General features: G+C 40.0%; 1 protein-coding gene across 2 annotated transcripts in view; it reads left to right on the top strand.

Annotated features, from left to right (window-relative positions):
- Positions 1-27,949, top strand: part of KLHL2 (kelch like family member 2) — a 113,481-nt gene that overhangs the window by 47,500 nt on the left and 38,032 nt on the right. Inside the window, exon 5 of one of the 2 annotated variants that reach the window (XM_074376947.1) lies at positions 16,310-16,472. In XM_074376947.1, the coding sequence (XP_074233048.1) occupies positions 16,310-16,472 (163 nt within the window). Of the gene's footprint in view, positions 1-16,309; positions 16,473-23,645; positions 24,339-27,949 lie in introns of those variants that run through there. The other variant, XM_074376952.1, reaches the window with a different exon arrangement.

A 27,949-nucleotide genomic window follows, 5' to 3' on the forward strand; every position in this document is an offset into this window, starting at 1 on the left:
TGATACCTCACAGGTTGCTGCAAAATGTCCCAGGCAGAGCTCGTAAACATATTAAAGTGCTCTATGAGTGTTACGCAGAAGTAAGAAATGGAACAGCAGTGAAAAGACTGGAGGCCATGAGGAAGAAGAGCTCACTGAGATTATTTGGGATCACTGGGTAAAAAATGCTTGTGTAATCTTTCCCTCACTTCATGTTCTCACTCTTTATATCAGGATATACATTTGTGATCCCCTCCACCCCAAAAAGATTCTTAGTTTGCTATAGATTTCTCTCTACCCGACAAGTCTTGTATATTTGGATTAGTGTGGAGACAGCCCTCTAGGGTGATTACTGTTTTATATCTTTAATTTAAAACAGCCTTCTGCATTGGTTTGACATGTGATGGCTGGAGATGCTTCTCCTAGCAGAGTCTGTGGAAGGCTTACTGTTTTTCCATTCGAGTTCTGTTTCTCATAAGAGATAGGGAGGAAGTTCTTTATGTCTGAAGGGTTTTGGCAGATGTGCATGGAAAACACAGATTAAAACTTAAAAAAAAATCTTGAATCAAACTTTCAGGATTAGTGGTTGTTTATGTCATAACAATGGAAATCCTATCATGGGAGTGAATTTATCTGACGTTCTAGTACCTGCAATTCTGTTAACCTAGTATTTTATCACTTTACCAGAATAGTGATAATTTTAGTTTATTATCATTAATAATATGATGAATGATGAATTTCTTTTACTGTAAAATTTAGTTATTTACAATTGAGTTTTTTGGGGGGGAGGCAGGTAATTAGGTTTATTTGTTCATATTTATTTATTTTTAATGAAGGTACTGGAGGTTGAACCCAGGACCTCTGGCATGCTAAGCATGCACTCTTCTGCTGAGATATATACCCTCCCCACTACAATTAAGTTTTGATTTTAGTTGTATTTTATTATGCTTTAAGTTAGAGCTTGGTAATCCTCATAATTTTAATCAAAGTATTTGACCAGTTAGAACATCCATTTTTCAATCATGCCAGTTAAATTGTTTTACTCTATATAAGAGTACAGAATAGCTTATGTAGAATTTAATATGGAAGAAGCCACTGAGGTCAGCTACTCTGAGAAAATCTAGAGCTAGAACATCCTATAAAACTAGATGGACATCACACTTGAGGTGGTTTTTTAAGTTTTTGTTTGGAGAAAAGTTAGTTACTCCAGAAGAGTTAGTAATTACGTTATTTGTTGTGGCTTTATATCATTAAAATATATACTCTTTGAAGATGTCCAGACGTTTGAGTCATTTTGCAATTCGTGTTTTAAGTAGCTTCATGTGGAATATACAAGCTTGTTAATCTTGATGAACAAAAAACCGATTCTACCCTGATTATGAGTTAGCGTCTTATGAGCAGTGTTGAGTAGGGATGAGAAAAGTTAGAAATAAGTCAGAGTCCTTACCAGGTGGGTTTTGTTCCTGATCTGTGGTCTCTGCCTCGTGTTTAGGTTTGGAGCCTGTGTGGGGAGGGCGCATTTGCATCAGGCATGTTGCCAGTATCTTCTCACTTTTCATTGTCCAGCAGTAATTTAATTTGATCTTAACCTCTCTTTTTATATCAAGCGTAGGCTTTAAGAAACAAAGTTAGAAGATGTTGTATGAACATTGATTACAGACAGGGTTGAGATGAGAGAATGTAGAATAATTTCTGATGAAATATAGCATGTCCCTGAAAAGAACTGTTTGTCTAAGGAGTAAGAGTGTGTGGTGTGTATGTGTTTGAGAGAGACAGAGAGAGTGTGTGTGCATGCACGCACATGCATGTATGTGTCCTTTGACTTAGCATTATATTTGCAAAAAAAAAAAACCAAAAAAATTTTAAAAATTAGTAGTGGCCACTTCAGCCTTGAAAAAAATCCCATTGGAATAAATTTGGTAATCTTTGGGAGCCTCTGAATAATATGAATCAATTTGGAAAGGAGATGAAAAAGGAGCAGCATAGACGAAAAGTCAAGAAGGTAAGAGGGAGGAGAGGACAGAACAGGAAGGAGTGGGAGAGGAGGGAGTCTCCATATGACCCAGGTTTTTTTTTTTTGAAGATAGAGCTCTTGCTTAAAGCCTTACTCATTTTACTACACATGTCAAGTTGCTCCCCGTTAACTATTCTGTGATACCTACTTAACAGTGATGGTTGGATTAAGACGCCCCCATTTTTATCAACATTACAGATTTTGGAAGGAGGAAGAAATATTTGTTGGTGGAAGAATAATGAATCCTTGTTACCAAGGAGCTCTCAAATTGATCATATTAAGACTTTTTTCTTCATTTAAAAATGTTTGGTTTTCGGGCATGTTTGAATGAAAGTTTAATCCAATCCTGTATCCGTAATGGTTTGAATGGTTATTTTTGCGTAGACCAAGTGACTGACAGAAAAAGGAAACAATGAATGTAAACTATTTTGACAATTATATTTGGCAGTTAATTTGGTGATTATCATCCATAGTTGTAAATATTATCCATGCAGCACTTTTGAAAAGTCCCGGGTAGGGGGAGGGTATAGCTCAGTAGTAGAGTACATGCCTAGCATGCACAAGGTCCTGGGTTCAATCCCCAGTACCTCCATTTAAATAAACAAACAAACCAAATTACCTCCTCCTCCCCTCGAAAAAGGAAAGTCAGAGGTGTCCTTCGCCCCCCTGTATTAAGAGATATATATCTTCTGTTCTTTAACTGATTATCTTGGCCCCTTAAACTTGCTTAAATTTTAATTAAAACATGTTTTTGAGTCCTAATGATGGCACTTGTCAGTCCCTATTTTCTTCTTTAGATAGCGGGTAGATGCCTCAATCTCCAAAGGCTGATCTAATCGTTTAAATTCTGGTTTTGGAAGGTGGATGTGGAATCAGTGATGGTCTGTTCCCTAATTATTTGTGAAATTCTGAGGTTGTGCAGAGGAAGAATCTTGGAGGATCTGATGGAGATACAGAGGGGAGTGTTGACCTATAGGAGTGAAATGCATGTTCAGTTAGTTGAGAGAGCAGTAGTCGTGTTTTTTGACTTGTAGTCGTTTTAGAGTAGGGACTAAAGGAGAGGAGACGGAAGTGGATTAACTCTGATAAATAATAAGAGAAATAGAATAAAACATTCATTTTGGAAGAAGGGGCTACTGCCTTCCGTGTTCCAGTCACTTTGCAAAGTACTGACCTCGTTTAGTTTTTACAACATCGTGGACTGAGGGTTGTTTTTCACAAATCGGAGGATTGCAGCTCCGAGGGGCTAAGTGACTTTCTGGGGTTGCACAGCTGGGATGGCGCGTGCCCAGCCTTCAGGACCAGCATTCTCTGACTCTAGAGCTGGTGATACAGTTTCCATTCTCCATTCTCTTCCTACTGACTCCATTCTGCCCCTAAGGCTTTCCAGGAACTCAGTGACAGGTTGGGGCTTCACATCTACAGCTCCTGAGCCCTCTCGTGCCTGTGGACTTCAGACTCTGAGATCTGAAGACCCCTGTGAAGGCAGGAGTACTGGCACAATGGAGACTCCACGTGCCCCTACGAAATGTAAGCGCTGCCTCTTACAGTCCAGGCTCTAGGATGGCTGGTACATTTGTTCATTTTGTCACTGCCATATCCCTGGAACCTAGACTAGTGATTAGTGTTAGTTAGAAGCTTGATAAATATTAGTTAAATGAATAATGAGGGAATGTCTGTAGGATAAGCTGGCCCTGTTTGAGAACTAGAAGCTAGCCAAGCAGGTCCTGGTAGGATGGGAGGAAGGGAACCTGGGGACAAGCATTCTGTATCTTCTGGGCAGGGACTCAGGGGCAGGATTTTAGTCTTTGGGAGAAAGGGTCAGTGCACAGTGAAGTCGGGTCCACTGAGAGAAGGGCCCTAGTTCAAGGCAGTGAGGGGCATGTGGGCTGGAACTGGGTCTGGGGAGCAGGGCATCACGGTGCCCAGGGCCACGTCAGTGTTGGCGTAAACTAGCACCCACTGGGTTGAGCTGCTTAGAGCCCAGACGTTCTCTCTGCTTAGAGACAAGATTAGTTCCAGATACAAAGCTGCCAGCTATGGAACTGGTGAGTGCCAGGGCAGGGAGCCAGGCTGTCATTGAAAGGACCCATGGACGACTTTCTTTACTTACATCCGCTGTGTGTTAGGAAAAATGAATCATGTGTGAAAGTTCAGTGTTTTGTTTGTTCAGCATTGTCTTGCTAAAAAAGTTCCCTGAGATCAAAGGAACTTGATGTCTATTAAAGTTTTTCTAATATGATTATGGGTTAAAGCTGAATATTCATTTAATTTTATAATATGATTGTATGTCATTGCAAGTATTTTAAAAATATTTGTTTTTTAACCATTTTTAGTCTTCATTGTCATTGATTATAATATTTTGTTAATGTCAGTTTATCATAATTTAGTTAGTTGTCATATTGTTAACTCTTGTTTGTTTTTTCCCCTACTCTTTTTTAAATGTAGTTCTTTTTTTTTCATTTTTCAGTTTTATTAGGTAAAATTGATAGTTTGCACATATACAATATATTGCATGTAAGCACATATATACAATATACTGACATTTTAAAACATTTACATATATGTACTGTTCATTGTCTCAGAACAGTTTAGAGCTTTAGCTTTAAAAAAATTTTTGTATTTATTTTACAATATCGTATTTTTAAAATTGAGGTCTAGTTGATGTACAGTATTATATGTTACAGGTACATAATATAGTGATTCACAGTTTTAAAGGTTATACTCCATTTATAGTTAATATAAAATATTGGCTGTGTTCCCCATGTTGTACAGCACAGCCTTGTAGCTGATTTTATACCTGATAGTTTGTACCTCTTAATTCTCCACCTCATTACCCCTCCTTCTTCCCTCTCCCCACTGGTAACCACTAGTTCCTTCTCTCCATCTGTGAGTCTGTTTCTTTTCTGTTATATTCACTAGTTTGTTGTATTTTTTTAGATTCCACATGTAAGTGGTATCTTACAGTATTTGTCTTTCTCTGTCTGACTTATTTCACTTAGCATAATGCCCTCCAAGTCCACCCATGCTGGACACCAGAAACTAACACAACGTTTCTAATCAACTGTACTTCAATTAAAAAGCAACCAACCAACCAATGAATCCATTTAAAATATGGACAGAAGAACTGAATAGACATTTTTCCAAAAGAGGAAATGCAGATGGTCAACAGGAACATGAAGAGTTGCTCAACATCACTAATATCAGGGAAATGCAAATGAAAATCACAAGACATCGTCTCACAGCTGTCAGAATGGCCATCATCAAAAAGAACACAAAAACAAAAACATGTTGGCAAGGATGTGGATAAAAGGGAACCCTTGTATACAGTTGGTGGGAATGTAAACTGGTGCAGCCACCATGGAAAACAATATGGAGGTTTCTCAAAAACCTAAAAATAGAAACCTAAAAATAGAATATGACCCAGCAGTTCCACTCCTGGACATATATCTGGGAAAAAACAAAAACATTAATTCAAAAAGATACATACACCCTGCTGTTAATAGCAGTACTATTTACAGTTGCCAAGACATGGAAGCGTCCCAGGTGCACTTCAGTAGATGAATGAACAAAGAAGAAGTAGCACATGTATGCAATGGAATAAAACTCACCCATAAAAAAGAAGGATATTTTGCCATTTTCAGTCCTTCATTCACTTTTTTTTTTTTTGCATTTCAAAAACCAGAATTTTATAACTGGTATAAACATTTCCATTGCATCAAAAACAACTAAAGACCCAGAAATAAACTTAACCAAGAAGGTTACCTACACCCCAAAAACTAAAACATTGATGAAGGAAATTGAAGATGATACAAAGAAATGAAAAGATACGCTCTTTGATTGGAGGAATTAACACTATCAAAATGGCCAAACTATCCAAAGCAATCCACAGACCCAGTGCAACCCCCGTTAAAATACTCATGACATCTTAGACAGAACTAGAACAAATCTAACATTTATATGGAACCACAAAAGACCCCAAATTGCCAAAGCAATCATTTGTAGATCTTTTTTTTCTTCTTCTCTCATTTTGTTTTCTTTCTTGTGGTTTGGTGACTAGAAAAGTTCCTTTAACATTTGTTGTAAAGCTGGTTTGGTGGTGCTGAATTCTTTTAGCTTTTGTTTATCTGCGAAGCTTTTGATTTCTCCATCAATTCTGAATGAGAACCTTGCTGGACAGAGTATTCTTGTAAGTTTTTCCCTTTCATCACTTTAAATATATCATGCCACTCCCTTTTGGCCTGTAGAATTTCTGTTGAAAAATCAGCTGATAACCTTATGGGAGTTCCCATGTATGTTATTTGTTGCTTTTCTCTTGCTGATTTTAATATTTTCTCCTTATCCTTAATTTTTGTCAGTTTGATGACTATGTGCCTTGGTGTTTTCCTCTTTGGGTTGATCCTGTGAAACTCTTTGCGCTTCCTGGACTTGGGTGACTGTTTCCTTTCCCGAGTTAAGGAAGTTTTCGGTTATTATCCCTTCAAAAATTTTCTCCGGTCCTTTCTCTTTTCTCTTTCTGGGACCTCTATAATGCGAATATTAGTGTGCTTCATGTTGTCCCAGAGTTCCCTTAAACTATCCTCATTTCTTTTCATTCTTTTTTCTGTTCTGCAGTAGTGATTTCCATTAATCTGTCTTCTAGTTCACTAATCTGTTCTTCTACCTCATTTAATCTATTCTTGGTTCTTTCTAGTGTGTTATTCATTTCAGTAATTTTATTCTTCAACTCTGTTTGGGTATTCTTTATATTTTACAACTCTTTGCTAAAAACTTTGCTCTGTGCTTCCATACTCTTCTTGAGTTCTGTGAACATCTTCTCCATCATCACTCTAAACTCTTTCTCAGATAAATTGCTTATCTCCTCATCACTTATTTCTTCTTCTGGGATTTTTTTCTTGTGCCTTGGCTTGGAAGATATTCCTCTGCCACCTCATATTGTCTTACCTTTCTACTAGTATTTTTAGGTAGGTTAGTTAACGTTTCTTGACCTTGGAGAGGTGGCCCTGTGTAGGAGATGTCCTGTGAGTCTCAGCAGTACTCTCCTCTCTGGTCACCCAAAGGCCAGGGTCCAGCCAGTCCCAGGGTAGAGTCTGGCCTGTGTTTGTGGATTCCTTCCACAGTCTTTGAGATTGTTGTTTTCTCATTTCTGGTGTCTACCCCCTGGTGGATGAGGCCCTACTAGGGGTTTATGCAGGTTTCCTGGCAAGAGGAGTTGGTTCCTGCCCATTGCTGGGTGGAGCTGGATCCTGGCCCTCTAGTGGGTAGGACTGTGTCTAGAAGTGAGTCTCAAGGGAGCTGTGGGCTCAGGAAGTCTGTTAATGGGTGGGGCTGCGTTCCCACACAGTATGTTGTTTGGGCTGAGGCTTCCCAGCCCTTAAGCCTACTGGCTGTTGGGTGGGGCTGGGTCTTGGTGCAAATGATCCAGTCAAGATGTCAGCCTCCAGGAAAGCTCATATATATGAACACTCCCAGAATGTCAGCCATCAGCTTTTGTGTCCCCTGGGTGAGCTACAGCTGTCCCTTATGTCCCCAGGAGACCTTTCAAAACCAGCAGGCAAGTCTGGTTCAGGTTCCTATGAAATCACTGCCTCTGCCCTTGGATCCGATGCACATAAGATTCTATAAGCGCTTCCCAAGAGACTGAAGTCTCTGTTTTCCCCAGTCGTAGGGGCTCCTGGACTGGAGTCCCACAGGGCTTCAAAACCAGACGTCCTGGGGTCTCCTCCTCCCAGTGCTGGCACCCCAGGCTTGGGAGCCTGACTTTGGGGCTCAGAACTGTCACTCCTGTGGGAGGGCCTCTGCGACTTAGTTATTCTTCTACTTGTGGGTCGCGTACCCACGGGGATATAGGGCCTGATTATATCATGAACACGCCCCTCCTGCCATCCCACTATGGTTCCCTCTTTATATTTTCAGTTGAAGAAGGTCTTTTTTGCTAGGTTCCAGTCTTTTCGATGGTTGTTTAGCAGTCAGTTGTGGTTTTGTTGTAGTCACCAGGAGAGGCGCGCTCGTGGTCCTACCACTCCGCCATCTTTCCCCTACTCTTGTAAGTAACGTTAAAGTAGAATTCATGGATGTAGCCTGTTTCATTCTTGGAACTATTTTCTCAAAGTAGATTTGCAGGACATACTTCCGGGGTCAAAAGCTTTAAACGTTTATAATTTTTGTAGCTCTTGATGAATATTGCTTATTTCCTCTCTAAGACAGTTGACTGGTTTACTGACAGCAAAAATATGCTAGGGTCCAAACTTAACTGTACTTTGATCTGAATGTTTAATTTTTTTTATCAGTTATCATAAAATGCTTTCTTGTTATTTTACATTTATTTAATAACTAGTGAGGTATCAAATATATTTCCCATATTTGTATGTTGTTTGTTCTTTTCCAGTTTGTTTGGTTGTATCTTTCACTTTTGGAATATTTGATGCAATAAGAAAGTAACCTTACGCTTATTGTGAATGACCTGGATAGAATGTCCTCTGTGAGAAAGGAAATCCTGACATTTGATTGTAATGGGACTGAATGTTCAAACTAAGAAAAAAAAGCCTTGAATTAGTGCTAATGTGCTAGTCGGGTCATGAGCCAGGCACTGTGTTGAATGGTTGACCAACTTAATTAATTTTTTTCAGCAACTCTGCAGGGTAGGTGCTGTCTTCATTGTACATTTGAGCCACTGGGGGTTTTTGGGAAACCTTGTATTAAAATAACGGAAGAAGCAGCTGCAAAAAGGACACTGTAGGAGACCCATATTTCTTCTCTCTGCCACCTTTGCTTTTCCCCTTCATTTATTATATCATTGGAAATGCCATCAATTACAGATGTAGTCTGCATAAGAGTCAGCCTCTCTTAAATCTTTAAATACCTCTGAAAGAGATTTGTCCTGGAAGGTGATATGTTATTAACTATTAATGTGAAATAATAATGAGATGGCTTTCCTTTTGACCCTACTGACAGTAGCTGTCCCGAGGGATGGAGCTTGGGTAGAGGTGTGCTGGGAGAGGGTGGTGGGGTAGGTATATTCAGAAGATGAAACACTTAGCAGGAAAGACAGGTCTGGGTGGAGAATCATATCTGGGTGCACAGAGCAGAGAGCTAGCTGGCTGTGGCTGTGGCCCAGCTTTAGGGCTTTGAGATGTAGACGTGCAAAAGAGGTGGCAGAATGTGAAGGACAAACACTTCCTATTTCAAAACTCTGTCCCCGGCCAGGCCTACATCCCAGAAAGAGGAAGGAAACTTTCTTCCTCCTTCCCTGCACCCACTGCCCCCTGAGGTCAGAGTCAGATAGTAATATTGTATTCTTTGCTATTGTGGTTTATACCTACTTTTTATACTGTTTCTGTGAGTAAATATACAGGGAGTGTCATGCAGCCAATTGATAAACTTGTGGGGCATGACTTACTTATAAATTGGGGACTAAATGCAATTTTGTTTGTTATTGTTTGTTTATTTGTTTTTTGTCAGTGGAGGTACTGGGATTGAACCCAGGACCTCATGCATGCTAAGCATGTGCTCCACCACTGAGCTGTATGTCCCCTACTCCCACCCAAGTGCAGATTTTAGAAAATGTGTGCTAATGAAAGATATAGGTTATATTTCATAATGAGGCATTTTTAGTCTAACAAGATACAAGTTTGGGGATAATTTCTGCCCTCTGCTAATGCTCTTTGGACAGCTGTTTTCTTGTTTGTTTTCATATTATTCCTGGCAACTAGGCCCTGACATTTTCATAAATAGGTGCTTCTGATATGAGTATAAGGTGGCTGAGAAATTAATAAAAATCTGCTTTTTATCAGTACATTGACTGTAATGTTAACAGCAACTGAGCTGTGAGTTTTGTGTTCGAATGTTTTCCTAGACATCTGGAAATCTTACATCTATGGAATAAGCAGACCCTTTGGTAGTGTCTTCTAATAAACACACTGTAAATGACTCAGGATTTAAAAGATTTAAGAGATGCATAAATTATTTCCCACTATGGAGTAAGTGTCCAAGCTCAAAATAAACTTGAGATCCTAATAGCCAAGCAGAAGGAGTGTACTTGTCTAAGCGAAACATCTTATGTGTAATTTGGCTTGTCAGCAACGTGAAGTAGGATGAGAGCATCTTACTTTAAAATGTGCAGCTGGGATAAGAGTGTCGCGCGGGTGCTAATTGGCTTGGGTGTCTTCTCTGTCTCTGTTCTACTTGTCTTCAGTAATCAGCAGTAGCTTTGCCCCCACTTCTTTGTTCATTGCAGAACACATCTCCACAGGGTAAAATATTTAGGCTTTCTGTGTCTCCATATGTTGGGAATCAACATGTCTAGATGAAAAACATTTTTTTTCTGTTTAACAAAGTGATGGCATTTGAAGTTCAGTTTATTTAATCAGCTGGCACGTTCTTTTAGTTCATGTTTCTCCAAGCACAGAAAGATGCTGTTCATATGAACAAGAACAGTAATGTGTAGCGCCTGCTTTATGTCGTACAAAACACTAGCTTGATGAAATGAAAGACCTTTCAGCCTCCCGGTGTTCAGAGGACAGGCCAGACCGGGCAGTGTCTGGCAAGTGGTGGGTGATAGTCACTCAGTAAACAGCTCCAGTTACCATCGCTGTATTGGCTGGAATTCTGGTGGTCCAGAAAGGCGTTTCTTTACTTGTTTCTCCCCGACTTTCTTTAAAATAATAAGTGTCCATTTAAGTGGTGCGTATTCATTATTGAAAATTTAAAAAATACAAATTAAAAGAAGAAAATAGAAAGCCTCCATAAGACTATTAACGAGAGGTAATCCCCGTTAACAACCATGGTACCGTTCCTCTAGCTCCGTCCTGTGTTGACATGTACATGTACTCGCAGAAAAGGGGATTGCACTCTACATTGTTTGGAAGTTAGCTTTTTATACTAACTATATTAGGAATGTTTTCCCAAGTCATTAACTGTTTATCTACCATATCTCTTTTAATTCAGTGGGCCCTCCACATCTGCAGGTTCCACATCCAACCAGCTGCAGGTTGAAAATATTAAAAAAAAAAAATTCCAGGAAGTTCCAAAAAGCTGTGTGCTGGGAATTAGTCACATAACACTTAAATTGTATTTACAACTATTTATGTAGTATTTACGTTGTACTAGGTACTATAAGTAATCTAGTGATGGTCTGAAGTATGTGGGAAGTATGTGTAGGTTATATGCAAATACTACACTGTTCTATAGAAGGGACTTGAGCATCCACGGATTTAGGTGCCCTTGGGGGGTCTTGGATCCAATCCCCCATGGAAACTGTGTGTGGGACAGCTGTGCTTACAAAGTATTCACTGTTACTGATAATACAGAGTTTACTTATCTACCCCTTGTTGTTGGACATTGAAGTTCAATTCTTGATATTATAAACAGCACTATAATACTGTTATAACTAAATATGTCCACATTCACAGTTTGTTCTGTGTATGATATAATAGCCTATAATAGCAGAGCCTTTGTGCAGTTAGTTTATTTGGAAAGTGATGGAAGAGGGCGACAGTGAAGTGAGTGAATAGGGGATTTGAATTGGAAAGGAGGGAAAACCATTTTAAGATGTGGTATAGATCAGGCCACATCTAAATGTAACGTGTTTATTCTCATCAGGACCTTTTGAGGAGCCTTATGAAATGTGTCTCAGAACTATCCACCTGGGGAAGAGAAAAGGGGAGCATTTTCCCATCATCTTCCTTTGGACCATTCTCCACTGATTGGTGGTGGCCCCACAAGCATCGTTTCCCCTGTGCTTCCAGACTGTGCAGGTGTGAGTCCCCAGGGCACCCCCGGTAGACAGCCAGAGGGAGGGATGGCAGGGGCCGGGGTGAGGCGCTGTTAAGTTACATCTTCACAGAGGGGATCAAGTCCTGCTTGGACTTGGTTGCTGCAGTGGTGGCTTGAGCAGGAGGTGGGACCGAGAGGATTCGCAGTAGGACACAAGTGTCCCATATACATTTTAGAAATAGCATTTGTATTTCTGGGTCAAAAGACATCCAAAATTGTACCTCTTTTAAAATACAAACACACAATAGAGTGACAAGTTAATTTACATTCAGGTTGATTTATTTATTACCCACCTACATATTCTGCTGGTACCTGAGGATACAGCAGGGACTAAAACAGATGTGACTCTGCTGTCTTAGAGCATATGTTGTTTTGCAGGGAGAGAGAGAGAGAGAAAATGTGGGGGCAGATACGTGAGGTCGATTCTGATAGCGCTGAGTGTCACAGAGCAGGTGGAACGGAGCGGTGCTGTTAGTAGCGACCTGAAGTTTCTCCACTCAGACCCTGCTCCCACCAGGATTTTAGCTTCTGGAATGTGGCCCTTCCTCAGTGTATACATTATATGGGAATTGATCACTGTTAGATTACTAGAATATATCATTAACATTCAGAGTATACTGCAAATGTCATTGCTTTTTCTTTGATGTTTTGGAATACACTTCAGGAGTTTAGAGTGCCTTACTTAGGGTTTTTTCAGTCAGTCATAGCAGGAATACTACTGAAGCATCTGAAAATTGAAGCATATGGAAGGTGAAAGCAGATGGAAATTTTCTATTAGATTGTAGTTCTTTGTGACTGGAGGTTTTATTGTATTGATACACTTCTGCTTCATATAAGAAGCAGCACTATTCAGCCGTTCCTTTACTCTAGAGAGCTCAGAAAAATTAATTTTAAAAGTCATATTCTTCAGACCTCTTAATGACAATGCCCAAGATACTTTTGTGACCTAAATAGAACATTAAGAAACCACCTCCTTACAATCAATGAGCTTCCTACCTTTGTTACTAAATGTACAGTTAGTCTGCTTTGGAGAAAATAAGCCATGGGATTATGATGGCCTCAGATTAAAAAGCACATCCTTCGTTTTCAATGATATGTAAACACCACAGAAAATCAGAATGGTACCAGACATTGAAAGATTAGAACACTTAAATCTGATCTCCCAAGTCAGTAATTTATGTGTCATCTTCATTACTTTGCTATATTCACTAGTGCTGATGCCAGTAATGTTTTTCTCTACATGACTCAAGTTTTGCTTAAATAAATTTACTTAAGAAAGGATTTATCTTCCTGAAATAAATAGTAACTTTAAAAACTTATTCCTGACTATCAACGTGAGAATGTTCCTGTGTGCCATCTAAAAGCTCCTAGAAGACTTGACCTGCCAGGTGCGTGATCTTGGGCAGGTTACCAGCTTCTCCCAGGCTCTGTATTCATTGTGTCTAATGGAGGGAGTGAGATGTTGCCTGCCCAGTGCTTAGTACTGGGCCCGACGTAGTAATTACTCAGTTAATGGAAGACGCTGCAAGAATGCGATGTTGAAATGATTATTGTCTTTATTACCCTTGCTGAAAAGAGCAGTATTGCAGATTTAGAAATTAGACAAGCCCTCCATTCAACACCTACAGAGGAGGCTCAGGATAGTGGAAAGAACAGTAGACCAAAGGGTTGGCGAATTTTATTTTTGGCGAATTCTTATTTTTATCACTAGCTCTCTACTGACAGGTTGTACAACTTGGTCAAGTCTTTTGGCCTCTCTAGGACTTGGTTTTTTCGTCAGACAAATTAGGAGGTTTGATTTGATTTGATCCCAAGGCATCCAGCTCATAGACTGCTAGCTCTTTGGTTCTGATTGTGAGATATGGTTAACCTGAAATTTGGAGCATTTTTGTTTGTTAGCTGGTTGTCTAATACACGGAGTAATCTGGACAGTGGGTGTGGCCCCAGCTACCTTCCAGTTTTCGTCATGAGTGACTGATGGTCGTCAGGGGTCATGTCAGTAAGCTTGGGCCAATTATTAATTGTTTTTAAAGCTGCATATAATTAATTTAAAATTCTGAGCTATTGAAGTTTAGTCATAGGAAAATTATGTCATAAAACTTAGGCATTTTGAAGGATTTACTGATAAAAAAGGAAAATATAAATAAATTTGTTATATATATTTTACATTTAGTTATATTTAATATATGTTTGCCAAGTGTGGAACCACTTGATCCATCACTACCATCATTAAAAAAAAAAATTGTATGTGAATTTCTAACCATGTGGCCTACAGCTGAAATAACTTTTATATTCCTGGCCTGCATGACTTGTTATATCCTTTCCAGATCTGAGATTCTACAATTTTGTGAGTTTTAATCTCCTGATAAAGTAGATCTGAACTTGGTAGTGATGAAGTTGAAGTCAAGGAAGCAAAATAAAAAATTTTTAAATCTGCTATAGCTGCCTTTTTAGATGGATGTGTATATAAATGTGGGTGTGTATGTGTATGTTAGCATAGGATAAACCAATCACTGATTTTTGTTTTCACTTAATATATCTTAGAAATTGTCCCATTCGTATAGTTTCCTCATTCTTTTGAATGGCTGCAGAGGGTTCTGTCGAATGGGTGATCGTTAGTGTTTAACCAGTCTCCTTATGGTGGACATTGAGACTTTTTTCTAGCGTCTGCTATTACCCACAATAACCCTCTAGTGAAAGTCTTGCGTATGTGAGCTTTTTTACATCTGTGGGTTAAATTCCTGGATCTGAGGATATGTACATTCGTAATTTTGATTAAATAGACAAATTGCTCTTCCTGGAGGTTGAACCAGTATACACACCCACCAGTAGTATGTGAGTGAGTCTGCTTCTGCTCAGCAACTTCTCCCCTCTGAGAATCGCTCTCTCTCTATTAGCAAGCAATTTGAATACTGCTGCAGTACACTGTGTTGTGTCTGGGAAGATGCTGATCAGATGGGTGATCATCACTGTTTGTGCAAATTTCACAGAGATTGAATCTTACACTGAAGACTACTTTCTTAACTATATGTATTTGCTGAATTAAATGGCTGCACAGTTAAGCATCTTGGAACGTACTTTACGTTACTTCAGAGCACAATTAGACCAGTGTAGAAAAACTCCAATTTGCAGATTATCAGCAACTAAAGCCTTCCATGGAGATTGATTCCCATTACATAATAAAGCACACTATACATGTTATACAAGACGTTTGGCTATAAACGAATTATTTCCACTTTATTTTCCTTAAATTGAGAAGGAAAAGGCATTGTCACCAGATATTGTTTCCATGTTTTCAGAGAAAACTAGTATTAGCTGGTGGAATTGGACTAAAACATTAAACGTTGTTCCTCTAGTCCTTGCTTCATGACCGGTTGATTGTGTACGTGCAGGCGCACACACAGACTTTAGATCTAGACTTAGAGCTGCTGTGGTTCCTTTAAGAAAATAGAGTAGATTGTGTTACAGAAAGACACGGATGCACTTACTCTTCCACGCTTGGGACTTCCCACGTATGTTTAGGAAAACCGTAAAGGATATTCAAAACTACTATTTCTTTTCTCTTTGGGCTGCTGCTTGGTATACATGAAAGTCAGTCCCTGGAGGAACTTAGGTCTTACTTATTTTTTATGTTAATATGCCATGTGACCTTTTCTATTTTCTGAAAGTTGAGGTTTTTTTTTTTTTTTCTTTTAGCTTTTATAGAAGAACTTGCAAACTTCTTTTTTATGAAGTTTTCCAATTTGACTTTCAAATACGGTCTCTAATATAGCATCATACTAATTCACTTATAGGGAAAAATATTTCCATCATTGACGTATTTGAAAAGATGTGGTATTTATAGTGACGATACTGGTTAAATCTCAAAGAATAACCTAATTAATACAAAATCTCTTGGAGGAGTTATTCAAATAAAAACACAAATTAAAAAGTTATTACTAGGCAATTACTTTTTATGTTTTCCTTTTTAGCAGATATGTTACATTTTAGAGAAATTAGTCTGCTTGTAGTTAGAGACTGTTTAAAATTTAAAGGTTTAAAATTGTCCTCCCCCTCTAAGGAAAGCAGTCTGTGGTATTTCAGACTGTGGAAAATCAAAGTGAGGCTGGGTTGTGGCATATGTTACTCTGTGCTTAACTCTTCCCCCCAAATCACTGAAGTTTATGACTACTCGAACTACTAAGGGAACAAAAAGATTTTCACTGAACCACAGCACCCCCTAGCATCCTAATAATTTATGTTTTTAAAATTCAGTGGAGCATTTTGTTTATGCTTATAAAAAGAACCGTTGACCTAATACGATCTGATATCTGTTAATTCTTGTGACCAAGAAGAGACCTTTGAAAGATTCCATAGAAAAATATGGGGAATGTAAGGAGTCATCACCCTTTTTACAAATGATTGTTACCTTACTTTTCTCTGGGATGCTTGTGTCTGGATGCAGATCATGAGCTGTGGCTGGACCCCTGAGCCCGCTGTAGGCGCGGGGAATGGTGACACTTTTCTAGTCAGTTTCTAACCATGCTTACTTGTGTATTACAGGTACTTCTCCCAGCAGCTGGTCTGTTACAGTTACAGGATGTGAAGAAGACTTGCTGTGAATTTTTGGAATCTCAGCTTCATCCTGTCAACTGCTTAGGAATCCGGGCTTTTGCTGATATGCACGCATGCACAGACCTCCTGAACAAGGCCAACACCTATGCAGGCAAGTGGAATAGACCTCGGCTGAGTCTGAGACAGGAAAGAGTCTGGAACTCTTGAGTTCTGGTATGATTCTATAGTGATTTCTGGAAATTTATATCATGTTTCTGGATCTGGACTTCATAAAAATACATTTCAAATCTTACAGTGGTTTGGTAGCACTGCATAATTGAAGCATGCTCATAGAATTCTGAACTTAAAAGAAAAAAAATTACACGTGGTATGGTATTAGGCCTGAATACTGAATCCCTTTGTATTTTTCTTTCAAACTGTCAAATTAATAGGCACATGAGAAAGTGTTTACATATGAAATGAATTCATTTTATCTCTGTGGCTTTTTACTCCCTTTCTTGCATCCATGAAAACAATCTTGTGGCTTAAAAATATTCAAAGCAATGAGTCTGGTTGCCTTTGGGTGGGGTAGAAAAGTTGGTCCCAAATATAGGCAGCTCTCTTCTTAGATTAAATGCTGGTTTCCAGGACCTCCCGCTGGCATCCTCTCCTTGTGGTGGGCAGAGGCCTGTGACTGTCCAGCTGGGGAGAAGAGATTCTTCTTACAACTTCAGGTGTAGATAAAGGACACGAAAGTAACTTATAATTTATTTTGCTCTGAATTTATAAACATTTTAAAAATTCATATTAAAAGTGATTATTAGGAAGTTTCCAATTTTTTAAAACCATTTTTCTAGAAGATAAACATGGTAGAAGTTATAATCCCCCATCTCTACCCTGTAATTGTGAAACCCGATAGGGACAGTTACTATCGAACGTTCCAGGACCAGTGCTCCCTAATAAGCTCTAGAACCCCAACTTCCTCCAGCCTTCAGATAGTCACAAGAGCCACTCATCTGAACAGTGCTCCGCTGTGCGTGCTCTGATAACTAAGGGGCATTTGGCACGTAGACCCAAGGAAGGGGTCGTGTGTGTGTGTATGTTTGTGCACATGCATGCACGTGTGTGTAGAGAGCATAGGACAGGAGAAATATTCCTGGAATCCCGACTGCATTTATCAAAGAAACAGAGGTGCAAGTTGGTTAGTTGAGGGGAACAAAACCCACAGTGCTGCAGTAAAACATAGTAGGTCTGTGCTTTGTGGATTTCCGTGGGGTGGCTGTTTGGCTTAGTTACCCTTTATAAAATTGTTTCAGTGGGAAATGTGATCTGAGTTCCAGAAAGCTTATTTACAGATGAACTTTTAGAACACAGCCCTTCTGTAAGTTGGGGAATGCCTGTAATATGTAACAATTTTCATATTATCCTTTTGAGTGGGATAAAGAATTTTAAGAAAAACCAAAGGCAAATTTGGATTCATTGATGTGTTCCATTGCAGCCAATTCTGTTCTTGAGCTTAAAGGAAAATATTTATTCTAAATCCATAAGATCCATTAATTGCTGGACATAATGAACCTGCTGTAAGTGATTTATATTAGGAAAACAGAGGCGACCTGTATACTATTTGGATAGTTTCTTTTGCATATAGCAAGCGCTATGTAATGTATCTTTCCTGGGCTACTGGTTGCCTCATGGTGCTTGATAAATGTTACTGAATTGTAAGATATAAGGAGGGGGCTGGGGAGAGAATGAATAAAGCAGGATTAATGCAAAAGAGTCCACACTTAGTTCACATGATGTGCTTTAGAACTCTTAGTTTTACTGATCTCGGAACCAACTCAGTTACTGTGTTTTTAAGAGATAATTAGATTTTATTATGTTTTTCTTTTATTTAAAATCCTAAATTTATTGCGATATACTTCAGAATTTGAACAATTTTCTGCCAGAATTAGACCACCTCTACATCTTAGTTTATAGAGACTCAGAATTATGCCAAGAATTTTTCATGGAAAAACTGTCCCTTTCAACAAAATTACAAAGGAAAATTGATTCTTCATTTTTAATGAACTGTATTTTAAATCAAAATCTCATTTTTAAAAATGCGCTGCTTTTACACTATGTGCCTGAATCTTAAAATTGCTCGTTTCTTAAATTTATAAGTAACATTTTACAGCATCTTTTATTATGAAAAGTTGCAACACTTACAAAAAAAACAGTACTCAACGGGCGGTTGAAGTGGGTTTGTGGATAATCTTGTTTCAGCTACACTCTTCTCAACTTCCCCCCCTTCTGTTACTATTTTTTATATGTAGACTTTTTAATGTAGTCTAATGATCATATCAAAAAGTACGCAAATCATAAATCTACGGCTTGATGAAATTTTGCATCCTCTTATACTATTTTGAAGCAATTCAGTCATATTATTTCAGCTATATATTTTGTCTTTATAATTTTAAAGAATAAAATGCAGTGACCAACTTCATATAATTGAGCTATTTCTATAACTTGTATTGATAACTAGTTGCAACAAACTTTCTAAAGTAAATAACCCAGTTTAATACTAAACTGAAATAGTCGTTCTTCACAGTGAAAATATCTTGATTGCTGTTTGTATCTTAAGCAAACAGGAGGTGGGGAGACAGAGTCTGTTCATAAAGATATCTAGAATTCTCTTTTTCTGCCATAAGAAATAATTGTTTTTCAGTCCTTCCCTCTTTTATTTTTACAATTCAAGCACTTTTGTGTCCAGAAAGCCTACCCAAACTTCTAAATTATTTTCAAGTTCAAATTGTAGAGCGTGTGAATAAAACTAGGAGAGTGAAGTTGCTCCCAGAAAAGCGGTAATAGAGGTAATAAGACATTTTTCTTATTTTCTTTAAAATGTCTTATTTTTTCTCTTCCCTGTCTGAGGCAGTGGGCTAATTTGGGCCTGTTACAGGCCTGTCTAGGCAAGAAAGAAGGAAAGGAAGAAATAAGGGGCAGTAGTAGAGTTTGTAGGTACATACGTACGTACATACATACTACATACATACGTGCGTACACGGAAAGGGGGAGGAGAAAGGGCTGAGGGAGAGAGAAGATGGAAAAGGGAGGAGAGTTTCAAGACCTCAGGGTACTTTCTGATCTGAGGTGGGACTGCTTCAGAGACAGGGGCACTCCTCCTCTGAAAACGCACCAGAGATTCTGGACGTGAGACCTGCTTCACTCCTTTCTCTTGTAGATTGGAGGTGAGCTCTCTAGTGTTCATTATAACTAAGTTAAATTGTACAGGTGTAGTGAAAGAATTAAGATGTTCCATGGAAATCTCTTCTGTGAACTCGTGCTTAATTTTTATAATATCAACATCTTTAGAAAAAGTAAAAACGTGGGATACCAAGTGGGGAGGGTAGGAGGTATGGAGTCTGTGCTCCCCGTCCTGGTGGCCCCTCCCGTGGCTTCAGTCACGGCCTGTCACTCTGGCCTGCACTGCTTTTCCAGTGTGTCATGAGCAGCCTCAAACCAGAGATAGTCAAGGGCCATGAGGCCAGGTGACTTGAGTGTTGAGGCCTGGTGTTCTGGACTGTAGTCAGCCTTTGTTACGCTCTTGAATGATTTTTTTATTAGCTAGAAAGCTGTATGAAATTATTTTTTCATACCTAAAAAGGAAAATTTTCACACCTGCTCCAAGTGTGTGGACTTCTTTGGCGAATGCAGGTTTGTGGACTCCTACTTGTCATGTGTTTTGAGTGGTGTCCATTTTTTACTCATTTCCCAAATCATTAAGACCTCTGTTTTGAGCATTTTTGCTGGCCTGAAAATGCAGAGGAGAAAAAGACTGAACTTACCGATTTAGATGCATTTTTATAGTCCCAGCAAAAGATTCTTTTGGAAGTTAGACTTTAATTTGAAATATGAATGTAATGTTAACCTTCCTGGTTGATGAACAGAAGTTGCCAGTGGTTGAATTAGAAGAATGTCCAACAAATTTAGGAAAACATTAAGTCTCAGATTCTTAGTTATTCACCTCACCACTCCCCATACTAAACATTTGTGAAACTACTTAATATCTGTTCTGACTAGCCTTCGGGGAAATTTTTAGTATCATTTTCAAAGCAGTGCTCTAGCGGAAGCTCCAGGCTTGATAAACACTTGGCGTTTCTCAGGAACAGGGCTGCCTGTGAAGAAGTCCTTTTCTCCAGTCACTGACATGCTTCCAGTTTATTTCCTGTTCTCTTCTTGCTCTTAACCCTGCTGTCTGCTTATACACCCTAGGCCTGTCCAGGCACCCCAGACTGCCCTGCTTTTAGCCTTCCCATTATGCTTGTACAATGATCAAACATTTTTATGTGCCCAACTCTTTTCATGTGTGTCCCCACTTTGCTTTTGCATGTTGGGGACAAACTTCTTTAAGGTGCAGCCCCCCACCCCCCGACTCACCAGGAAGGTAGGGAGAAGCGTAGACTTGCAGGCTGCTGTTCCGTCACTGTCACCATCCCTGGTTCTGCACTGGCTGGCAGTCTGCAGCATTCTCTGCAGCCCAGTGTCTCTCTAGGCTTCCAGGCATGCTTCAGTCTGACAGCTAGATTGTCTATTTACTTTGTTTCTCTTGCCATCAGCAACTTCAAAATCTGTACTGTTGGCTCCCGTGAGATTCCCTCTTCCTACCTCCTATGACCATTGTCTTCTCTTCCCATTTGCCATTTTAGAGCACAGCTCTAGGGCATGTGGAACTTTGTTGGTATTTGGAACTCCAAGGTCTCAGCCTTTGTGCTTTCCATATTCCTGCCTTCTCATGCTCTTGTATTTCTTCATAAATCTGTGCTCTGGTCCCAGTTCTCCCTGTCATCTCTTGGCTGCTCAGCTTAGACCCAGTGGTCAGTCCTTTTAAAGCTACTCTCTTTATGTGCGTGGTATTCCTGAAACTGCTGTGGGTGATAACAGGTTCAATACGATTTAACCCCTGCTTACAAGGAATTTATAGGCCAGTAATAGTCAATTCACACCCAAACTTAGTATATCCAGAGTATTCCTTATTCTCTGTGAAAGCTGGTCCCATACCTCTGTCTTCTGCAGTCAATTTACCTCAATCATGTGCCCATCCTTCTGTGATTAAGGCTAGGAATCACTGCTTGGGGTAAGAATCTGTAAAAATGAGTTCATGATTTTGAAAGCTGCCTTGAAAGAAAGTTGAGAGCGTGGTTTTAATAATGGTGTCACAGCCTTGACTTTATGATATGCATACTAAGGACCAATGCTGAAAACTCAAGGGTCTATTGCAATGTTTTTTTTTTCATTTTACAATGCTGTGGCAAATTCCAGTGTAGAGCACAGTTTTTCAGTTATACATGAACATGCATATATTCATTGTCACTTTTTTTTTTCTCTGTGACCTACCACAAGATCTTGTATATATTTCCCTGTGCTATACAGTATAATCTTGTTTGTCTGTTCTACATTTTATAATCCCAGTCTGTCCCTTCCCACCCCCGCCCCCTTGGCAACCACAAGTCTGTATTCTATGTCTATGAATCTGTTTCTGTTTTGTATTTATTTATTTATTTATCTTTTAGATTCCACATATGAGTGATCTCATATGGTATTTTTCTTTCTCCTTCTGGCTTACTTCATTTAGAGTGACATTCTCCAGGAGCATCCATGTGGCTGCAAATGGCATTATGTTGTTGGTTTTTGTGGCTGAATAGTATTCCATTGTATAAATATACCACCTCTTCTTTATCCAGTCATCTATTGATAGACATTTAGGCTGTTTCCATGTCTTGGCTCTTGTAAATAGTGCTGCTATGAACATTGGGGTGCAGGAGTCATTTTGAGGTAGGGTTCCTTCTGGGTATATCCCCAGGAGCGGGATTCCCGGGTCCTATGGTAAGTCTATTCCTAGTCTTTTGAGGAATCTCCATACTGTTTTCCACAGTGGCTTTCCTTGCTTCCCTCTCTCACTCTTAATGATTTAGATGTCTTCTTTTACAATTTTGTGTTTATTCTTTTTGTAATTCATGGTAGTTACCTCCTTTGCAGTTATGAGTTTCTCATTTTTGTAGCATCCTGCTTCTTTTCTATTTAGAGTAGACCTGTGAATATTTCTTTTAGCATGGGTTTAGTGTTGCTAAACTCTTTTAGTTTTTGCTTGTCTGTGAAATTCTTTATCTCTCCTATTCTAAAGGATAGCCTTGCTGGATAGAGTATCCTAGGTTGCATCTTTTTTTCATTCAGGACTTTGAATATATCTTGACACTCCCTTCTGGCCTGTAGTGTTTGTGTAGAGAAATCAGCTGAGAGCCTTATTGGGGTTCTCTTGTAACTCTTTGTTTTCCTCTTGCTGCCTTTAGGATCATTTCTTTATCTTTGACTCTGGCCATCTTGATTATGAAATGTTTTGGTGTGGGTCTGTTTGGGTTCTTCCTGTTTGGGACCCTCTGAGCCTCCTGTACTTGGATATCTGATTCCTTCTTTAGGTTTGGGAAGTTTTCAGTCATGATTTCTTCAAATACCTTTTCAGTCCCCTTTGTTCTTTCTTCCCCTTCTGGAATCCCTATTATGCATCGATTGGCACGCTTTATATTATCCCATAGGTCCCTTATATTGTTTTCATTGTTTTTTTATTTGTTTTTCTCTCAGCTGTTCTGATTGGGTGCTTTCTGTTATCCTGTCTTCTAGGTCACTTATTCGCTCCTCTGCTTTATCTAGCCTGCTTTATATATCCTTTACATCAGCTTTCATCTCAGCAAAGGAGTTTAATAATTCTATTTGGCTCTTCTTTATAGCTTCTATTTCATTTTTGACATATTTTATATCTCTAAACACTATTTCTTTTAGTTCCTTCAGTACTTTGATCACTCCTTTTTTGAAATCTTGATCTAGTAGGCCATCAATGTCTATTTCCTTGATCATGCTTCCAGGGGATTTCTCTTGATCTTTTAATTGGGAGTGGTTCTTCTGCTCCTTCATATTGCTCATATCTCTCTGGCACTGTGGCCAGTGGGCGGGCGGCTCACTCCCCCTCCCGATGCTGCAGTCAGATGCTGCGCTTGGGCGAGGCAGGTGGGCGGGTCACGCCCCCTCCCAGCATGGTGGTCAGGTGCTGCGTTCCTGCCAGGAAGGCGGGTGGCCGCCCACCCTCTCCAGGTGCAGGTCGCTCCACTGCTCTGCAGCTGCACGTTCCGCCTCGGGTCGGCGCTCCATAAGCGGGCTCAGGGAAGACCGCAGAACAGCCCCGCCCCTGCTCTGTGCCAAATCTCAGCTCCTTGTTTGTCTTGGCGGCGCGAGTTCCATGAGGTGCCAGGGCAGAAAGATCCTATCTGCCTCAGGCTGTAAACAAGTCTCAGTCCTGCCTAGGAGGTTGCAGAGCCCCCGGGTGCGGATTCAGCTCTCGGCCTCGCCCCCACCCGGGCACTGCGCACAGGAGGAGATGGCGGCTGTGGCTGCGCCCCACCTCTCTTCTCGCAAGAAGTGCCAGTAATGGCGCCACCGGTCTGAGGAGACAAAGGCTACGGCTCCCTTCCCCTCAGGGCACACCAGCCTTGTTGCTTTGCTTTTTTCACAATTTATGGAGGACCAAGGTTGTTCTGCTCCCGTATCCCCTCCCAGCCATGCCGCGCAGCCCCCTGCAGTCCCCCGGGGCTGCCCCAGTGCAGCCACCCCAGTCCTCCGCTCAGCTCAGGTAGCCTGTCCCGGCCCCAGCTGCTGGCTCGCATCCCAGGCTGGGTGTCGCAGGGACCCTCTGTGCCTGTTTAACTTAGTTTTGTCAGTCAAGGGGTGCGTGGGGCAGATCTGAGCCTCGGAGGCCCCCCTCCGTCCTGTTGGCCTCTCCGTTGGATTGGGGAGACCCAGCGAATGAGCGCTATTCCTCCTTTGCCGCTCCCGCCCCGCGGGACCGGTCCCACACTGTTTTGCTTTTTCTTCTTTCTTTTTTCCTTTTCTCCTACCAGATTTTTGGCGTCTTTGTCTTTTGAGGAGGGCAATGTTCTGTTGGAGTTTGGCAGGTGCTCTGGTTGGCTGAGTGGGTCCGTAGATGTGAGTTTTGGTGTATTTGTGGGAGAAGGTGAGTTACAAGCGTCCTTCTACTTCGCCGTCTTGCTTCTCTCTCTCCTATTGCAGTGTTAATTTACTGATATAGAAGATTCTTCCTTTGGAGAATTGTGAAAGCATGTGATATATACCACTTCTTAACTGAATTCATGCAGACTGAAGTGACACTTCTTAAAAGAATTAATCATTTTGATATTCTTAAAGTCATAATGGTCCTCATTTATGTCCTGGTAAACTACATGCAATCTCTCTTTTCTGCTTTGTTGACAGTTTTTCTAGCTGAGATGAATGAGTTAGCGCTTTAAGGTTTCACCAAACTGTCAGTATAAATGAAACTGTTGGAGATACATAAATATGAATTTTTTCGCCTAGAGTCTAATAGTATTCAGAATGAAAGAACAGAGTGTTAGCACTAATTGGGAACCTTAGCAGTTATCTAGTCTAACATTTTATTAAGAAAATGAAGACTAGAGATATTTTTATTTTCTCCCAAACACTTTTTCTCTCAGGGATAAGCTGTTTGTGGGTCTAAAATACTGTTGTTGCCCATACACTTAACCTGACTCCTCAGATGGGATTCTGCAGTAGACGGAGTATAGAAGAATTATGGCCATCCCTCAGGGCATTTAATCTTGATCAAAAAGGTGCTTGCTGTTTAGAAATCAAATATAAAGGATACTTTGTACCTTATCACAGGACACGAAACAAACAGAACTTTGGACTTGTGTTGTTGATTTCGTTGGACTTAATTTGGGTTGAGGGACCTGAGCCCTTACAGACCTAGTGTGACAAATCCTAGGGACCGTCTTTCATTTCTTGATAAACTTATTTTACTTGCAGGAGGGAAGCCAACAGGAAAGTTCAACTGCTCTAGAAAGTTAGGTTTTTTTATTTATTATTTTTGGAGGAGGTACTGGGGACTGAACCCAGGACCTCATGCTTGCTAAGCATGTGCTCTGCCACTTGAGCCGTTCCCTCTTCCAGCTGCTCTAGAGTGAAGAGATTCCCTATATATAAGGAAGAATGCATATGTACATTATACATGTACAGTACGTGTGTTTAATGTATCTTGCATATTCATGGTGTGGTTTATACTACTGGGACTCACTCTCCACTGCAGTTATGGCAGTTGTTCAGAGAGAAAGGAACTGATTATCAAATGCTGGCATAATTAGGTTGGCTTTACACAGTAGCAGAGTAAACTAGTAGAAGCAAATCATTAATGCCACAGTATAGGCTCTGTGCTACAAAAAAGAATAATCTGTCACTGTGCTGGCAAGAGGACTGGAAAGAGTAGTTGAGGCTGGGAAGAGTGAGGACTAGAGTAGTGAAGATGGAGAGGAGGTAGTGGATCAGGGAACTAGGCCTGGATATGAGTATGGGGAACAGACTGGACTCCAAGGTGACCTGCCCTTTAGCATTATATTTTAGGTAAAACTTTGTAGGTACATTTTAGTGTGTGCATATTTCTTGGCAGTGTACAGTAGCTGCTGATTTTTACTGTACCTCACTGAGATACAGTCATCTGAATACGAAGTCATTCAGTGAAAAGAAAGAATTTCTTGTCTTAGGTCCATGACAAGTATTAGGCTTATATTGGCCAAACCAATCCAAAGATGTTATAGCTTTCATTGATAGTAGATTCAATAGCAATCAATAATGTAATTGTGTCTAGAAAGATGATCAGAACAGGTAATTATCTCACTCTGCTCTGCCCAGGTCCGACCGTATCTATGAAATTGACTTCATTTTCAGTTACATGTTTTGAGAGGGATTGATGAACTGAAGTGCTGAATTCAGAGCCAGGATGATGTTGAAGACCCCAAACTATGTTGTACAAGGAGTGGTCAAAAGGCTTAGGAATTTATAAACCTTGGAAGGAAAATTCTGGAGAATATAATGCTCTCTGTAAAAGTCTGAAGGAATTTCATAAGAGAAAGATTAATGTTGTTCTGTGGTGGGTTATAAGTAGTTCAAGGGTGATATGACTGATTTGCTCTCTGCTGATGTGTGCAAACTGTAGTCAACATTTTGGAGTTAAATAAAAGAATACACTAAACCCCTTTAAAAAAAAACATTTTGGAGGTTACTCTTACACAGGAAATTTGTGGTCAGGTGACCTTTCAGATCTCTTAACAGCACTAAATCTTACAATTTCTATGGCACTACTGAGAAAGATTCCCAGGATTTCTGAAACAATTCGTTTTAGGGTTTAAAGAGAAGAGATGGAGGAGGAGGAAAAGGGGCATTGTTTCATGGGTGTAGAGTTTTAGATTTTACAATGTGCGCATACTTAACACTACTAAGCAATATACTTCAAAGTGGTTAATGTGGTAAATTATCTTACGTTTTTACCACAATAAAAAAAGGAGACAGAGGGAGTGAGGAATCATCTGTGACTGAGACTTTATTTAGCCTTGGAATCATTGTGGATAATAGAGCCACTGTGACCCAGAAAAACATGGGAGGTCAGGCAGGTGTATGGAGGAAAGTGTAGGTGGATCTTAGTCTTGATTGCTTAAGGAGGAACCAGCAGTGAAATACAGTATCAGTTTAGAGATCCTGGGCAAGATTATGAGCAGCAGCCAAAGACAACTTGGCCAGTAGAAGATCTTGATTTGTTTTGAGGAGATAATCAGCAGACTCAGCCAGAGAATCTTTGTCGAGTATTAAGCCAAGAAGTGAAGCAAAGTCATCAACATAAAGATGCATGATGATTATAAAGTCCAGACCACAGAGCTCAAAACAGGCAAAGTTAGTGGCCTAAAACAATGAATAATGTGAGTTTTAGAGGTCTGCTTGTATGTGTTACTGGGTGTATGGTGTGGGGGTGACTGTTTAAAAGAAGATGGTTAGAGAGATTATATGGAGACTGGCAGATAGCTGGAAATTCAGTTACTGGGATTTGGGAGAGAGGTTGAGGATGGGAACAACTATACTGGGATGATAGTTGACAATAACTATGGACACAGAAACGTGTATTAAATGGTAAAGGAGAACAAGCAGAAAATGGAAGGAGGACCCAAGGCAGTCAGATCCATAGGCAATACCTAGTTTTAGGGAGCTGACAGAGACAGACTGAGTAGTTAGAAAGGCAGAAAAAGTATTAAATCCAAGCTAGGAGAGAGTGTCTTTAGGATTAAATACTGCATAGGGGTTTAGAAATACTAATCCCAAGAAAAGGACTTTCAAAGAACAATTTCAAGAGAAAGCAGGCCAGAGGCTGTTACAACACATAAAGACGTGAATGCAGCAGCACATAGAGGCTTCAGTATTAAGATCTGTCATAAAGAACTTCCGTGTGAAGACCAGAAAGGTAGGGCAGTGGCCCAGCTTGGGGAGGATAGCAGTTGTTTGTTCACTGAAGTCAAGACAATAAAATGCATTGACTCTCTGTAGTAATACTTAACTTCCTCATTGGGGACAGACCTTGATAGGCCTACTTTGGTGATATATTTGTTATTTTTTCCCTTTGTTTTAAAAGTGTCGATCACTAGCGTTTTCACATTTTTGGGTCATGGGCATAAGACATCCCTCATTCTTGCCTTCCCTCCCCATGCAACAAATATTCCTTATCTGTCGGTAAACAAAAGTGCCTTTGTGGGAGCTCTGGGATCCAGTACC

This window comes from Camelus bactrianus, chromosome 2 (assembly GCF_048773025.1).
Source record: "Camelus bactrianus isolate YW-2024 breed Bactrian camel chromosome 2, ASM4877302v1, whole genome shotgun sequence".
Classification (NCBI taxonomy): Eukaryota; Metazoa; Chordata; class Mammalia; order Artiodactyla; family Camelidae; genus Camelus; species Camelus bactrianus.